Genomic DNA, 18,456 nt, shown 5'->3' on the forward strand with positions numbered 1-18,456 from the left:
ATCCTTTCCCAAATGCCTGCTGTATAATGTGTGTAGCTAGAGTTTTCCTGCGTGGCCCACAGTCAGGACAAATCTCTGTCTACTGCCAGTCCCACAGCCGCTCAGACCCAACCAAGTAAACACAGAGACTTATATTGCTTACAAACTGTATGGCCGTGGCAGGCTTCTTGCTAACTGTTCTTATATCTTAAATTAATCCATTTCTATAAATCTATACCTTGCCACATGGCTCGTGGCTTACCGGCATCTTCACATGCTGCTTGTCATGGCGGCTGGCAGTGTCTCCCCCACTCAGCCTTCCACTTCCCAGAATTCTTCTCCTTGTCCCGCCTATACTTCCTCCTGCCTGGCTACTGGCCAATCAGTGTTTTATTTTTTAACCAATCAGCAACACATTTGACATACAGACCATCCCACAGCAAATGTGCATAAGTCAAATGGGTAGACATGGAGTCCAGAAAGACTTGTTTATGAATGTTTGCATTTTCTGCCTTTTATTTGTTTGGGGGGGGGGTAGGGAGGAGGAGAGAGAAAGAGAGATAGATGCTGGCTTGTCGTTTAGATAGTAATTTTCTCTTAAACAGGTCAATGTTTTCTTGTTATTTTAGGTGTAGTAACATATTTTTGAGTATTCTAAAGTAAATTCATCAAATGTATCAAGCTGTTATTCTTAGCACTTAGTAATACTTGAAGCATAGACAAGAGAAATACTGGATTTTTACTTAATGTTGATTATTTCAATAGTTTAGACTAATAGTTTTTATATTAACAGTAGATAATTGTACTTCAGAGGTCAAATTTGAGAGTAAGACTGATTTCTTGTCTACTTAATTTCTTGGTTTTATATATATAAGCAAGTTTTAACTTATATGACAATGCTCTGCTCATGTGTCTCCACATAAGACACATGCATATGAGCTTCAGTCACCAGACCTGAGCCGTCTCGCTTGTCTTTTTTCCTTTAAAAGTGTGTGTGTGTGTGTGTGTGTGTGTGTGACACTAAGTATACGTGGCTGTCAGAGGACAACTCTCTGCAGTTGCTTCTCTCCTTCCATTTGTGGAATGCAGGGGTCAGCTTGTGGGGCAAGCACTTGTTGCCTGTGATGTGTTCATTATGTGTTTGTTATGCTCCCAAACTCACAGTATCTGATGATGTGTTCACTTTTGTCCTGCTGAACAAGGATACCTGAGACTGGAAGGTTTACACAGAGCAGGACTTCTTACAGTTCAGAATTCAGAGAAGCCTAACATCAAAGTGCTATTAGTCTTGGTGTCTAACACGGTCTTGACTTCTAACATGCCTTGAATGCTTCATACTCTGGAGGAGAAGATATCTGTTCCTCACATAACAAAAGAGCAGAAAGATCACCCGTGTCTTTTAAATTTTACTTTATTTTTCATTGAAAGTTTTATGCATATGTACAATATATCTTGGTCATATATATCTTCCAATCTCTTCCTGCAATATTACCCTGCAATCCAACTACAACTGGGCTTCCCCTAACATATCTCCTAATCTTATCCCTCCCAGCTTTATCTTCTCCCATTTTTGTTTTTTAAACCCGCTGAGTCTAGTTAGTGCTGGTCATGTGCACATGGGTTATCCACTGAGACATGAACAACTCATCAGTGTCCATTCTCAGGGAAAGTTGACTCTCTTTGTTTTTGGGTTTTTTGTTTTTGTTTTGGACAGGGTTTCTTTGTGTAGCTTTGGAGCCTGTCCTAGAATTCACTCAGACAAGGCTGGCCTCGAACTCACAGAAACTGCCTGCCTCTGCATTCTTTGTTTGTTTGTTTGCTTCCAATATCAACTCTTGTAGGGATGGGACCTTTTGCTCCTCTCTTCTGTCCCTGATGGAATTTTGACTGTCTTGATCTTTGTAGGTCTTATTCAGGTAATCACAGCTGCTGTGAGTCCACGTGTGTAACAGCCAAGTCATCATGTCCAGAAGACAGCATTTCAAGCCTTACTTCTCATCCTCTGTCTCTTATCTTCTTTCTATTCCATCTCAGAGATGTTTCCTGAGCACTCACAGTTGCTTATTCTCAGCATTTTGGGCAGGTATTAATTTCTGCCTTAACCACTACCCACTGCAATATGGTTCTTCATCAAGATTAGGAACAGCACAAATCTGTGGGTATAAACACATTCTTAGAAGGCACTTTGAAAACAAGACTGTTTTGCCATACAACATTAATAGGTTACCCCTGGGCCTATGACTTACCAAGAATGGATTTTGCCTTTGTTTGTTATGTAAGGTGTGGATTCATTGCTGTAGAACATTCCTGCATCTAGTCAGGGAGTAATTGTACCCGTATTCAGACTTGCCATATTGTGCCCTTGGGCACATACTGCCCAATAGGTTGGCATTGTACTATGCAAGATCCGTTGCTCAGCAAGACTACTGATGTCAGCTCCCAACAGGCAGCCTAGCATCTTTAGCTCTGTGAATGAGTTTTCTGATCAATTCAAGATGTATTTCTCTACGTCCTACAACCAGTATATGGTGTCTTCAGTAATCAGGTCTAACCATCTCATTATGGTATGTTTTGAACATCTCTGAGGCCTTCCTGACCAATAGCTTGGGGGGGGGGGGTGTTTATGACCTGTGCCAGCACTGAAATTTTATGTAATAACTCCTGTCTTCTGGGAGCAGCATTGTCTGTTCAACCTCCTTTCTTTAGCTTTTCGGTTTTAGTTAGTTTACAAACTAGTGGGAGTCTTCATACATCCTTATTTTGGGTTAACCTACTCCTTATCCCACCCCCTTTTCTTCTCCTGGTTTAAACCTTCAGCTCCTGATAACTCCTCCCCTCATTTTTCATACCCCATGCATTCTACTCTCCTCAAGTTTTTTACGTAGCTTACTGTGTCATTGGCTGCCATGTGGCTTCTCATTGCACCCTTCATCTTGGTTCCCCCTCCACCCCCTATTGCTCTGCCCCTATCATCCACTCCTCTGCTTGCATGCACCCCCCTTTTCATTTCACCTGTCTTCTATCCCCTATCCCTAAATGTACACCAATGGCCTATTTCTCAGTTTCCTGGCTGTCACATGTATTCCAGGTTAAGCACACAAAGCAAAGGATTTGAAGCTAAGGCCCGTATGTACGAGAGAACATGTGGTAGTGTTTGTCTTCTGGCACTTGGGTGACCTTGGTATAATTGTTTTTCAAGTTCCATTACCTGAACATTTCATTATTTTGCTTTTCTTCACAATTGAGTAAGGTTCAGTTGTGTCTCTCTACCACATTTTTATTATTTATTTATTTATGAGTAGATGGGCATCTAGGTTTATTCTGATTCTTAGCTGTTGTGAACAGAGTGACAATGAACATGGATGCACAACTATCTATCTCTGTAACAAGATATAAAGTCCCCTGGTTCATATCCAGGAGAGCTACATCTGGGAGTTCGGTTTCTAGTTTTTGTTGGCGGGGGGTGGGGGGGCTTTTCTTTTCTTTTCTTTTCTTTTTTTTTTTTTTGAGAAAGCTGCAGATCAACTTATGAAGTGCCTATTTGTTTACACTCCCATCAACAGTGTATAAGAATTCCCATTTCCCCACATCTACACCAACATTTCTTGCCATAAGTGTTTACTAGCCATTTGGATTTCTTTTGAGAACTTTCTGTTCAGTTCCACAGTCTGTTCAGTTAAAATTGAGTTGCTTCCTTTAGGTTTAGGTTTTTGAGTTCTTTGTGTATTCTAGACACTCAACCTCTTTTATATGTATAGCTGCCAAAGATTTCTCCCCCATTCTGTGGGCTTCCTCTTCACTCACTCGACAGTTTCCTTTGATGTACAGAAGTGTTTCGTTCATGAGATTTCGTTTGTCAGTTGGCCTCGTTTCGTGTACTACCTCTTCAGAAAAACGTCACCTGGGCCTGTTTGTTACCATGTATTCCCCACTTTTTTCTCTAGCACAGCTGTTCGCAACCTGTGGGTCATGACCCCTTTGGGGCAGGGGTCAAACAACATTTTCACGGGAGTCGCCTAAGACCATCAGAAAACACAGATATTTACATTACAGTTCATAACAGCAGTGAAATTACATTTATAGGGTAGCAATGAAAATAATTTTATGGTTGGGGTCACCACAACGTGAGGAACTGTATTAAAGAGTGGCAGCATTAGGAAGGTTGAAAACAACCAACCGACCTATAAGTTTCAAGGTTTCAGATGTTTTTTATCCTGTTACTTTGCTGCAAGTATTTGTCAACAGTAAGAATCTGGTCGGGGGTGCAGCTGGAGAGCTGGCTCATTGGTAAAGAGCATTTACTCATGTTGGGTTCCTAGCACCCATATGGTAGCTCACAAGCATCTGTAACTCTGGTTGATGTTCTTTTCTGGCCTCCTTGGGTTCTGCACAGACATAGTGCTCAGACAGACAAGCAGGCACATAGACATATATAAGCCTGCAGGGCATTTTATTGATTAATTGATGTGGGAAGGCCCAGTTCACTTCAGGCAGTGTGACCCCAAAGAAGACAGGCTGAGCACCCAGACAGCAGTGTTCTACCATGGCCTCTGGTTTAGTTTCTGCCTGGGCTTCCCTCAGTGCTGGACTGCTTCAGAATTTGTAGGTCAAATAAACCTTTTTCCTCTCTCCAAAAGGAATGATAATGGTGTTTATTTCCACATCACGGAAAGCAAACTGCAATAGTCTTTAGGGTTTCATATACAGAATTATACAGTCTGCAGATAAGGGTAATTTGATTTCTGTTTCTGTTTGTGTCTCTTAGCTCCTCACTTGTCTCACTGCTCTCCCTTGAATACTAGTGGACTCAGGGGACACCCTTGCCTCGTTCCTGATCTTCATGGAACCCTGAGGTTTTTTTCATGTAACATCATGTGTATGGCTATAGATTTGTTTACACAGTCTCTCTTTCTGTTATGTTAGAGGTATGCTCTATCTGTAAAGTGCCCAAGACTTTCATCTGGAAAGGATGCATTTAATGAGATGATCATGTTATTTCTGTGTTAGAGTATACTTCTTTGATGAACAATGTTTATTAATTTGCATAATTTGAACCATCCCCACATCTCTTGATTGAAGCCAGCTTGGTCATGATAAATAATTTTTTTGATATAATCTTAAGTTCAGTTTGCCAATATTTTATTGAGAATTTTGCATGTGTTCATCAGGGAGATCAGTCTAGTTTTTTTCCCTTTTTTTTTTTTTTTTTTTATTGTTGTTGTTGTCTTTGGCTTTAGTGTCAGGTAATATTGGCTTCATAACAGTTTGGAAGACTTCTTTTTTTCCCCTCTATTTTTTTTTAATTGTAATTTTTTTTTTAAATGTACATTGGTGTTCTGCCTGTATGCATGTCTGTATAAGGGTGTCAGATCTTGTAGTTACAGACAGTTGTTAGCTGTCATGTGGGTGCTGGGAACTGAACTCATGACCTCTTGAAGAGCAGTCAGTGCTCTTAATTGCTGAGCCATCTCTCCAGTCCCATCCCCCTCTATTTTATGGAATAATTTAGGTAGTATTACTGTTCTTCTGATAGAATTCTGGGGTGAGCATATCTGGTCATGGACCTTTCTTAGTTGGGAGGGTTTTTATTACTTCTCCAATCCCATTGCTGGTAATGGATCCACTTTAGCTATTTATTTTATCTTTGTTTAATTTTGGTATGCTGTATGCATCTAGAAATTTATGCATTTCTTTTAGATTTTCCAGTTTAATATAATAGAGGTTTATTTTATTTATTTATTTTGTATGTATTTATGTGTATCAGTTTTTGTCTGAGTGTATGTGCGTGGTGTCAGCAGAGGCCAGAAGTGGGTGTTGGATCCCTTGGGATTGGAGTTATAGACAATAACTGCCATGTGAATGCTAAGAATTGGACCCAGGTTTTCTCCAAGAGCACTCAGGGCTCTTAACCCTTGAGCCATCTCTCCAGCCGCTAATGTAATAGAGTTTAAAAAGTATATCCTTGTGATTTTCTTGATTTCATAGGGATTCATTGTTACGCTTCCCTTTTCAGTTCTAATTTTACTGATTTGGGTTTTCCTTTCTTCTCTTGTTTAATCTGGCTAAGCAGTTGTCACTGATTTGTTTCATAGAACCAGCTCTTCATTTGATTCCTTTCCTGTGTGTCTCATTAACATCAGCAATTGATTTTTTTTAAAGGGGTGAAAGAAGAATTTTTATTAGTACATATTATTTATATGAGATAATGAGTTTCATTAAGATTCTCTGATCATATTTATACCCCATTACTATATTATTCTCCCTTATCCTCCCTGTTCCTGGTTTTATTTTCTTATTCATTTTTTATTCGAGAATTCCATGCATTACAATGTAGTATGATTATATACACTTCCCATATCTCACTCATGTACTTCCAAACTCCTGACAACTTTTAGCCCTGAATTTTAAAACTTAATTAATGTTTTTTTGTGTATGGGTGGGTTTTGCCTGTATGTATGCCTGTGCACAAGGTGTTGGTTCCCCTGGAACTGGTTACAGATGGTCATGAATTGTCATGTGGATTCTAGAAATTGAACTCAGGTGCTTTGGAAGAGAGCAGCTGTTGATATCAACCTTTATTCCATTCTGGTCAGATGGAATGCAGGTTGTTATTTCACTTTTTCTAAATTTGTTGGGATTTGTTTTGTGTCCTAACATGTGGTCAATTTAGGAAAAATTTCCATAGGCTGCTGAGAATGGGTATTTAGTGTTTGAGTGGCATGTTCATGATTTATGATCTCATTTAATTCCAATGTTTATCTCTTTAAATTTTGTCTGGATGACCTGTCTATTGGTGACGGCAGTCACCGTCAGTGTTTGGGGTTAATTGCTCACTATTGGATTGAAAAACAGAACTAATATTGCTGTGTTGTCACACCCTTTCTGAAGCTTTTGAGTAAAGGAGCAAAGTGTTCAGCTTGTGAGGTGGAATTTGTTCCCATGCCTTCTTTTACTGTGATCCTTTATACGTGCTTGGGCTCTCACTTATGTTTGCATTTTTTCTTAAGTGATCCATATTCCATGAATAGATTGTTTAAGGATTAACCATAGGACAAAAACATTTTAGCTGTTTCTTATTCTGTATTTAGTATATTTATCATATTTTAGAATGTTGTAAGGCTTAGTTAGTCTCATCAAAAATTCAGAAAAGTAGCAATCATATCCTCTAGCCTTCATTACATATGTTCCTTGTGTATCATGACGGGATGTATTTTCTTTTTTAAATTAAACAGCACTTTTAAGTATAATCTTCTCTTAGTGACCACATATGCTGTCTCTAATACTCTGTCCTTTAAGAAAATAACTAAGGACTTCCTCTGTTTTCAAGACGGGTTCTGCGGCACCCTTATTTATGGACCCGACAGAAGAACCCGAGTCCAACACAACAGACGGCACAGAACTATATGAAGACAGCCAGCTTAGCAGTCGCTCGAAAGCAATTGCATCAAAAACCAAAGAGATCGAGCAGGTAAGAACGCAGTCTTCAGTAGACCAGCTCCGGGTTTGCACTGAAGTCATATATGGGTTCCTCTTTTCCTCTTGTAACTCCAAAATTCAGGTGGCGATTTTGTTCTGCTCAGTGGTGTATACCTACCACCTACAGCAGTGAGTCATGTGTGGCAGACTCAGAAAAGTATTTTTTGGTTGACTGATGGATAAAGTCATAACCCTGACAGTGACCTTTGAGTGGTTCCGGAGTCACTGAAGATCAGAGGTGCCTTATGTCACCATCAACCTCACTTAGGCTTCATTCCTAACAGTGTTTGGTCAAGGTGTTATTTAAAAGGGTGAATGGTTTAATGTCCTCTTTTCTTCCTAAGTTGTAGCTCTCTTTCTTTTTAAGATAGGTTAAATTTTATTTTATGTGCTTTTGTATGAGTATTTTGTATGTATGTCTGTGTACCACATGTGTGCCTGGTGCCCTCAAAGGTCTGAAGAGGGTGTTGGATCTCCTGGAACTGGAGTTACAGGTAGTTATAAGCTGCTGTTTGGGTGCTTAGAATTGAAACCAGGTCCTCTGAAAGAGCAGCTAGTGGTCTTAACCACCCTATCCCCTAAGTTGTAGCTTTTTATTTTGTTTTTTTTCAAGACAGGGTTTCTCTGTGTAACCTCGGCTGTCATGGATCTCGCTCTGTAGACCAACCTGGCCTCAATCTCACAGAGATCCTCCTTTCTCTGTCTATTGAGTGCTGGGATTAAAAGTGAGTGCCATTAAAGACAAGTTCTCTTAAGAATGTAACTGGTGTACTCATAAGTGGATACTAGATATAAAGCAAAGGATAACCAGACTGCAACCCACAGCTCCAGGGAGGCTAGCCAGTAAGGGGGACCCTAGGAAGGACGCATGGATCACCCAGTGATGGAGAAATGGATGAGATCTACATGAGCAAACTGGAAGTGAGGGGGGATAATAAAGGGCAAGGGACAGGGGATGAGAGCTTAGGTGAGCGGGAGGTTCAAGCTGGAATGGGAACAGAGTGGGAGAGCAAGGAAAGAGATACCATGCTAAATGAAGACACCATGGGAATAGGGAGAAGCAGATTGCTAGGGAGGTTCCCAGGAATCCACAAGAATGACTCTACCATAGACTAATGACAATAGTTGAGAGGGTGCCTGAGCTGGCCTACTCTGGTAATGGGATGACTGAATACCCTAACTGTCATAGAACCCTCATCCAGTGACTGATGGAAGCAGATTCAGAGAGAGATTCACAGCCTGGTCCCAGGCCGAGCTCCAGGAGTCCAATCAATAAGAGAGAGGAGGGATTCTATGAGCAAGGGATATCGAGACCATGATTGGAAAAAGTACAGAGACAGCTAGCCAAACTAGTGGAAACGCATGAACTGTGGATCAATAGCAGGAGAAAAGTAATTTGATAAGCCTGAAGTACATCATGAGACCCTGCCTTGAAAAAGTAATAGGGTGGTATAAAATAGAAGCTGTGTGGGACTTTCTCCTTCCATTAGAGAGTTTGGTTTCACACCTGGGGAAGAAGTAAGACCAGAATCTCCCCAAATTCAGGAATCTAGCACATGATAATACACGTATGTATAAAAATTTATTATTAATTTTTAAATAAAGGAAATAATTTTCAGGAATTTTTTTCCAATTTAAGGAGTAAACATCAATGCATAGAAAGTCATGAAGGTCTGTAAAAACAAGATGGTCGCTACATTGGTGTTCAGTAATTCCTCTTTATATTTTTCATGTACATGGATTGTTTAAAAATTTTTTTAATGAATAATAGCAATTATTTTATGTGTATGAGTGTTTTGCCTTCATGTATGTCTATGTACCACATGCATGCCTGGTGCCATCAGAGCCAGAAGAGGGCATCAAATCCCTAGAACTAGAGTTTCAGACAATTGTGAGCCACCATGTAAATGCTGAAATTGAACCCAGGTCCTCTGGAAGAGGACCAGCTGCTGAAATGTCTCTTCAGCTCCCCTTGGGTTTTGAAACCCCAGGTTTTTTCATTCAGGCAATATTATAGTTTAAATAAAAATTCCACTTCAGAATTTCATAGTGGCCACAGTGTAGCAGTTCTTGAAGTTTAAAGGCAGGCACATGGGGTAGAGTGTAGCAGAATCACCTCAGTGCAGGGACATATTCTTTTGATGGATTGTGACCTTGTCATCCCTGGGCATTTGAGAATTTTATTAGCGTTAAGGGTGCTGGTGATTTTTTTTTTAATACAAGATTCAGATTAGAATTAAATATGGTAGAGCACTAGTGTAAATTCTCTATCCAGAAGACATTCATTTCTGTCCAAGATATGCTGTATTTCTAGAAATGAACAGTTTCAAACATCCCACTTCTATTCAACATTCTGTGTTAGGTAGGGACTGCCTTCTTACCCCAGTGTAGCTAGAGTTTTCCTGCCTGGCCCACAGTCAGGACAAATCTCTGTCACCCGCCAGTCCCACAGCCGCTCAAACCCAGCCAAGTAAACACAGAGACTTATATTGCTTACAAACTGTATGACCATGGCAGGCTTCTTGCTAACTGTTCCTATATCTTAAATTAACCCATTTCTATAAATCTATACCTTGCCACGTGGCTCGTGGCTTACTGGCGTCTTCACATGCTGCTTGTCATGGCAGCGACTGACAGTGTCTCCTCCCACCTTCCTGTTCTCTCAATTCTCCTCTCTGTTAGTCCCGCCTATACTTCCTGCCTGGCCACTGGCCAATCAGTGTTTTATTTATTGACCAATCAGAGCATTTGACGTACAGACCATCCCACAGCACCCCAGCACATTTGGCTTCCTTATGCTCTGGCACCTATTCTTGCTCTTTGTCTGCTGTTGGGTTTTTTGGCGCTTTTAGCTCTTTGGCTCTTTTGAGGGTCCTGCCACCCAGCTCCCAAATAAATCACACATGGAGGCTTATTCTTACTTATAAATGCCCAGCCTTAGCTTGGCTTGTTTCTTGTCAGCTTTTCTTTACTTAAATTACCCTGTCTACCTTTTGCCTCTGAGCTTTTCCCTTTCTCCATTTTGTTACATGCTTGGTGGTTCAGCATAGCTGATGTATGCTGGTATGAATATGTGTGATATAAAAAGATAGTGAGCAAACAGCTGTATATGCTCTTCAGTATTTGAAATGACTAAAGAAATGAACCATATGAGGTCTCCTTAGTTCCTGGGTTTTGAGTAAGAATTAATTTACAATATTCAGTCCATTTACATTTAGCAAATTCAGAGAAAGCATTCCACCATCCATCCATCTTAGTGATTCCAAAGTTTTATATATAATTTGCTTTTTATCATAACTAAGGAAAACTACAAGTATAACTATTTAGTCTTCAGCTCCATCAAAGACCCAGAAGGATATACTATTACTTAACAACAGATCATTTGGCTGCCTAGACAGTCACCCAAAGTTTCTTTGCAATGTTGGGGCATCAGTCTTCAGCCTACAGGCCCAGAGTATCTGGCACACTCTTCTGTGAAGCAGAAATTGTGAAGAATTGCTTTGCCTTGTTTTGGCAAAGTTCAACAGTCTTTTTCCTGTATAGCCCAGATGTCCAGTCTGCACAGCACATTGTCAGCAGTCAAAGGCAAAAGCAGTTTCTTTGCCCAGTGGCTAACCTTGCCACAATGAAAGCAAACTCCATAATGAGTTTCTTCAATGCTCATATTCTCTGAAGTAAATTGGTGCTGCCAGAAGCAGATGTGTCTCATTGACGTGAAAAACTTTAACAAAACATTTTAAATGCCATATTCTATAGGTCTTTGAAGTATTTGGAGACCATCTATCTAAAATATATCTATTTAACTTAGAAAACATGTCTACAAATTTGTTATAAATGATTACTGACCTATGTTTCCTGACTATCCTATATAGTTTATAATAATAGCTTTCAAAAACTAGAACTTGGGCTGGAGAGATGGCTCAGAGGTTAAGAGCACTGACTGCTCTTCCAGAGGTCCTGAGTTCAACTCCCAGCAACCACATGGTGGCTCACAACCATCTGTAATGAGATCTGGTGCCCTCTTCTGGTCATACATGCTGTATACAAAATAAATAAATATATCTTTAAAAAAAAAAAAAAAAAAAAAAAAAAACTAGAACTTTATCCTATATTTCCAAATGAACTGCATAGGCACAATACTTAAAACAAAAATAGAAACATACATACAATATTTTGTAACAAAAGTAACCTTAAATTTTTATCAATATACAAAAATTTTTTAAACAAGAATAAAAACATATATCCAGTGTAACAAACATAACTTTGAATTTGTATCAATATTCTATGTTCCCCTGAATGATAACGAGTATCTATAACCCATCAAATAACCAAAAACCACCCACACCCCCCAGCTCGTGGCAATGTGGGCATACTTTTCTCTAAACTGCTTCCTCCTGACTGTGGACAAAGTATCTTCAGGGTCCCAGAGAGAAAATTTCAGATAATGGCCAAGTCCTGGGAAGACTAGCAGTAATCTTGGCGTTTATTTGCCTACTTAAAATTGGATTATCGTGTATTTGTTTGATAATATCTAGTTGAATATGGTGAGGGTAGCAACTTTTTTTTTTTCCAAGATAAGGTTTCTCTGTATAGCCCTGGCTATTCTGGAACTCACTCAGTAGACCAGGCTGGCCTAGAACTCAGAGTTCTGCTGCCTCTGCCTCCCAAGTGCTAGGATTTAAAGGCATGCACCACCACCACCACCACCACCACCCAGCTGGAGGGTCGGAACATCTTAAGAAGGGTTACTATGCTGTTCTTGACTGTAAAAAGTAGAGTGAACTCCATAGCATTTGATGAAGGGAATTGGCTGTTCTGATTTCAACTTGAAACGCCTCAGACTATAATACCTAGCTCTACATATATACATACATACATACATACATACATACATGTAACACACACCCAAACACACATGTGTTCTCATTGAAGCCAGGCACTATCTGTTAGTCACAGCTCTGGTATGTGTTATATCACTGTAGGTCATAACTATGCAGGAGCTCCAACTGCCTTAGAAACATCAAGTGAATTTTGAAATCATTTTGGTTTTGGCCTAGGCATTAGCTGATAGGTAAATATTATTGTACTCCAAAACTAGATTGATACATGTATCAATTTTTCGTTTGCTTTAAATTCCACAATTTAACCGTTTTTAATGGGGCTTTTTATTAGCTTTTCTGCAAAGGTTGGACTAGATAATCTTTGACTCTTCCTATTTAAATCATATTTGATGTTCTTTTTGTCTATGAACCTGGTGTGTTTGTTTTATTGTAGAGTAGCTGGAGTTTTCTCTCCGGGTCCTACCAAGCCCTGGCAGTCCAATAGCCCACTTATAAAATAAACATACAGATGCTTATATAATTTAAACTGTTTGGCCTAATGGCTCAGGCTTCTTGCTAGCTGTTCTTTTTTTTTTTTTTGGGTTTTTCAAGACAGGGTTTCTCTGTGTAGCTTTGCACCTTTCCTGGAACTCACTTGGTAGTCCAGGCTGGCCTCGAACTCACAGAGATCCGCCTGGCTCTGCCTCCCGAGTGCTGGGATTAAAGGCGTGCGCCACCACCGCCCGGCTTGCTAGCTGTTCTTATATCTTAAATTAACCCATTTCTATTAGTGTATAAGTTGCCACGTGGTTTGTGGCTTACCGGTATCTTACATCTCACTTGTCATGGCAGTGGCTTGCAGTGTCTCTCTCACTCAGCTTTCCTGTTCCCAGAATTCTCTTCTCTGCTTATCCCACCTATACCTCTTGCCTGGCTACTGGTCAATCAGTGTTTTATTTATACAGAGTGGTATCCACAGCATTGGGCTGAGCAAGCACACTGCTGGTGAGCTATGTGTGCAGTCCTTTGTTCTGTCTGTTGCTTGTTGTTCTAATTGTTAACCCTCTTAGACACATAAAGGTATCCTATACGAAAATGAAATCCTGTCAACAGCCTGCTGAGGCCCAGCACTCTGACTAGCTCCTGCTCCTTCTTTTCCTAAATTCATTAATAAAGTTAGGCAGTTGTCCTGGAAATGTGAATGAGAGCTGTGGACACTGAAAAGAATCCGCTTTTTTAGTTTGTGATAATTTAAAATGAAATCGTTTTCAAATAGAGGAAGCTCTATCTATTGTTATATGTATGAGGGAAGCATTTAGACTACTTCACATAACAAACATTCTCTGTTTTTCCTTGTTATCAGACAAGTTACAAGTGTTCTTAAAAGTACAGTTCTCCCTCAGTATTATCATGTCTAGCCATCAAGTCTACCCAGTTGTATTTAACAACCCATTACCAGCCACTTCTTCAGACTTTGCATATATATTTAGTAAAAAAATTTTTTAAAAAATAATTTCTTCCTTGGAATTTTCTGCTCTGCTTTCCCCCAAGATTTGCCTCTGGGGGAAAAATTATATTTCTAAAATAATTAAAAATAATTAATTTTGGCCAAAGTTTGAAGATTTTGAAATGTATAGTTTACCAGATAAATCCCGTTTGTGGTGTTACTACTGGAACTTACTGCTGAAGTAGTGTGGGGTAAAGTTTTCATTTGAAGAGAAGGAGCTGGGGCTGGTGATGTAACCAAGTTGACAGTTAGCTAGCATGCATGGGGTGCCGGGTTTGATTGCCCAGCACATCATAAACCTGATGTGGTTGTTCATGCCTGTAGTCTGAGCACTCAGAAAGTAGAGGCAGGAGGCCCTGAAATCCAAGGTCATCCTTTACTGTATAGCACATTTGAGGACCTGGGAGAGAAAGAGTTAACTTGATATGAGATAATCTGTCATACTGGAAGTATCAGAATTAAGTCTCTCAGCCTTTAACGTTTCAATAGTTATACCTGGCATAAGTCCATAATAAGCTTAATGGCTTTTTTTGGGTTAAAAAAAAAGTCTAAATTCCAAATAGTTATACGAACCATACTATAAAAGGGTACAAGGTATTAGGAGTCCATTCTAGACCTTACCCTTGGGGATGCTGCCCCAAGGGGGTGCAGAGAAGTCTGTTTAGGAGGAGTGTCCCAGTAGGATCAGGCCAAGTGCCAGCACTGTTCAGGGTTCTGTGAAGACTTCGTCTGGTGGTGCAAATTGCTCTTCTAATACTAAGTAAGTTCTGTTAGTTTTAAATCAGCAGTTTTACTTGTTGCTAGATAAAATGTTAAGGACATTCATAAAGTACAGTCTAGTTGCCACTGCTTTCAATTAATGCTGTACGAGTCCCTTTCCACATTTGTTAAATATAGTTAAGTAAGTACTGGTTCCGTAGCAAGATTGACAACCTGTCTCGGAACACCCTCCCTGTATTGGAAATCCCAACACATGTGCCAGTGTTAAGTAATACTTGCCTGTTTCTTTGTAGCTCTGAGGTGATGGTTACTCTTGGATTCCTTCTTAGGAATATTTTATAGCCAGCACAGGTTTGTGTCAGGGCTTGGACCCCTTGCCTCTGTGCCTTCTGCTCTTTGCTCTCTGTGGAGCCCAGGAGGGCCTTAGCCGTCTACCATTAAGGCTTGTTCTTTTGTTTCCCACCTTGTTTCCTCTCTGTCCTCTTTTCCCTCCTCTCATTCATAATTTTTCAAAATTTAAAATTTTATTATGAAAAACCCTGCTTATTCTGGGTAACTGTGATCTTGTTTTCATCTTTTATGTTTGGCTTTTTCTTTTTCTCAGTGTTCTTTATCTCAATATAACATATAACATTAAAAATGATTTCTTCTGGGGCTGGGGAGATGGCTCCGTGGTTAAGAGCACTGGCTGGCTGCTCTTCCAAAGGACTGGGTTCAGTTCCCAGTACCCACACACATGGCAGCTCACAACTCTCTGAAACTCCAGCTCCAGGGGATCTGACACCCTCACACAGACATGTAGGCAAAACAAAAATTATGTAATGTACAAATAAATAATTTTTTTAAAAAATAATTTCTTCCTTGGAATTTTCTGCTCTGCTTTCCCCTTCTTAAAACCATAAACTGTTCCCTTATTTTTCCTCTTTATGTGCTGTCTTTTATTTTTCAAGATGTAATCACGTGTAACATCTGCTGCTGTCTTCTCTTGACTGTTGTTAAATGTACGGGTTTCATGCTTGAAAATAGCAAACTTGACTCTCAGGTGTTCTCACATCAATACAGTGTGAGTTCGTTGATATTTTATGGAAGACCTCTGTAAAATTACACTAAAAATTGTGATTCTATTCAAAGGTAACTTGAAGTCATATATCAGATATATGCAGAGGAGGGGGAGCTGATTATGTTATCTCGTTTTTCCTTATCTGCCTGTCTATCTGTATCTGGGGGGTGGGGAGAGAGGGGTGTCAGGACAGTCTGACAGGCCCTGGACATCAAACGCAGCTTCCGTCATCTGCTGAGCCACCCCACTGGCCCCCTTTTTTCTTTTGTGATGTGTTTTCTTTTTTCTCCCCCTCCCCATACTCCTTTTTTTTTTTTTTTTAATGTGTGTGTTTTTGTTGTTTGAAAGTTTTTATAATCATGCCTTGGTATTCCAGGAACATTGGTTCCAGGGTCCCTGCAGTTACCAGAATCCTTAAGTGCTCCAGCCCCTGGTGGAAATACAAAAATCAGTATTTGCATGTAGCATATGCATAGTCCCCATAAACTTATTCTTGACAATTTTTTTTTTTCAATGTGACGTTGGCCAGGAACTGAACTCAGGTCCTCTTGAAGACCAGCAAGTCATCCCTCAAGTCCCCTCCTTTATAATTAAGTAAAATATCAAACAAACAAAAAAAAAAAAAAGAAGGAAGAGGAGGAGGAAAAACCCTTAATGTGTGGTTTAAACAGTAGATCAGAAAGAGACAGATGTAAAGAATCAGTCCTAACCAGGACAACCTGCAGGTTAAGATTTTTAAAGAGATAGAAGCCAGACAGTGGAGACTCACTTGGGAGGCAGAGGCAGGCAGATTTCTGTAGGCCAACCTGATCTACAAAGCAAAATCCAGGACAGCTAGGACTGTTACACAGAGAAATCCTGTCTTGAAATGGATGGATGGATGGATGGATGGATGGATGGAATAAAAATAGGGGTATTTCTCAATGGTAGAATGTTTGCCCAGCCTGCACAAGCCCTAAGCTCGATCCCAAATGTGCCCCAATCCTACCACCAATAAAAACGCAACAGCAAAACCGTGCTTTGTGAAATTCCACTGTGATCCCAGCGCTCAGGAAGCTGAGGGCCAGAGTGGCTACAACATCCTATCTCAATATTGTCCCATTGAGTATTCAGGGAGACACTTTTATTTTTTTGAAACAGGGTTTCTCTGTAGCTCTAGCTGTCCTGAAACTGTCTCTGCCTCCTGAGTGTTGGGATTAAAGGTGTTCACTCCCTATCCCCAACAGGAAGAACATTGTATAATTTACTAGCTTTAATGAAAATGTAGATACTCAAAGTGGGGGCATAAATTATGTTAAATAGGATCAGTTTTTTCAAAAGATCCATATCTGGACACATGGAAACTATATGTAAAAAGGAAATATATTCTGAATTAAAAAAATTTCTTACTCCCTTCTGTTGTCAAGATCAATTAGAACACATAGTTTTTTATATTAATCTTCTCAGTATATTTCAAGCACATAATAAATTCATGAGAAAACCTTCAATCTTATGGACACAGGAGAGATTCAAGTTGGCTTTGCTTCTATCTCCTAAATGTTTGCCCAGCCTGCACAAGCCCTAAGCTTGATCCCAAATGTGCCCCAATCCTACCACCAATAAAAAAGAAACACTGAAGATTTCCTGAAGCATTGATCTCTCTTGGCCTGAATTAACTAATCTCAGAACCAAACTGCACAAGACACAGTGTCCTTCAGATGCCCCTTCAGTCCATTTTCAGCAGCTAACGAAGGTGCCTGCTTAAGTCAGGTTCCTTCTAGCCAACCACTGGAAGGGGCATTGTTGGATCCATACCACGTCTGTGTAACTCTCACACAGCTGACGAAGCTCAGTCAATAATGGTTTACTCTAAGTAATGATCTTACTCTAAGGACAAAACAAAAGCCAAGCATGCTGTAAACAAGATTCCCTTCATGCCAGTTTCAATCAAAAGGCCACTGGTTTACTACTTATTTATTGCTATTTGGCTTACCGTTAGCTTATAATCCAAAACCATGGTACGGGAAACATGTTTGTGTTAGAATGAAGCCTCGGGTGTAGGTTAGGCTTGCCCATATTAAGAAACATTGTATATTTTATACTGGATGAGGTCCCAGGGCTTTAGTGCCCTGTTGTTTCTGCTGACTCTTACTCATTTAGAAAGTTCCCCTATGAGCTTGTTTGTAGTCAGAAATTCAAGTCCATGTGGCTTTCCAGGGGAAATGACATCTCCTCCTTAGAACAACTCAGAACCCAGGAGGGCTCTACATTTCCATTTTCCTGTAAGGACCCAGCAGGAAGGAAGGGTTCTATCTCATCCTGACTCCTCACGTTAGTATAGACTCCACAAGGTAAAAGGACAGTTGACAAGGATTAGATGGGAAACCCCGTGTGAAGAACAGTGTGAGTAAAGTACGTCACTGAAACTTGGTGGGAGAAAAAAATACACTAACTAGCCCACAGTGGTCACATAGGAATGTGTGGGTTGGAGGTGGATTTTTGAACAATTGGAATGCTAAAGGAGGAAGGTACTTTCTAAACTCTTTGATGGGCAGAATAGCTTAGGGATGATTTTTTAGCACGAGCGTAATTGTGATCAGCGTGTAGTGAACAGTTTAGTTTAGCTAGAGAGATGTGTTTGGCTCCTTCAGTAGTGAGCCTAGATTAGACTGGAGCAGTGTGCAGGGGAGTGACTGTGTGTGTAAGGGTTAGGAGGGAAACTGAAGAGAAACAACAGTTGCTGAAGTAAGAGAAGCTAACTAAAAAATCAGGGCAGGGTGTTTTTTTGAGGTGGGAGGAAGATAAGTCTGGAAGGAGCAGTTTTGCTAAGAGTCGAGGGAGACAAGATGGCGGGGGGCGGGGGGCAGCGGCGCTGTCTCCTCTGAAGTCCCTGAGTTGGGTGCGGGAAGGCCTGA

General features: G+C 40.2%; 1 protein-coding gene across 10 annotated transcripts in view; it reads left to right on the forward strand.

Moving 5' to 3' along the window:
- Pphln1 (periphilin 1) overlaps positions 1 to 18,456 on the forward strand; it is a 109,659-nt gene that overhangs the window by 68,367 nt on the left and 22,836 nt on the right. For all 10 annotated transcript variants that reach the window (XM_052748725.1, XM_052748723.1, XM_052748718.1 and 7 more), the window contains one exon: positions 7,307 to 7,447. In XM_052748725.1, the coding sequence (XP_052604685.1) occupies positions 7,307 to 7,447 (141 nt within the window). The remainder of the gene's footprint in view (positions 1 to 7,306; positions 7,448 to 18,456) is intronic.

Source organism: Peromyscus californicus, unplaced genomic scaffold, assembly GCF_007827085.1.
Source record: "Peromyscus californicus insignis strain IS unplaced genomic scaffold, ASM782708v3 Scaffold_20__1_contigs__length_68692818, whole genome shotgun sequence".
Taxonomy (NCBI): domain Eukaryota; kingdom Metazoa; phylum Chordata; class Mammalia; order Rodentia; family Cricetidae; genus Peromyscus; species Peromyscus californicus.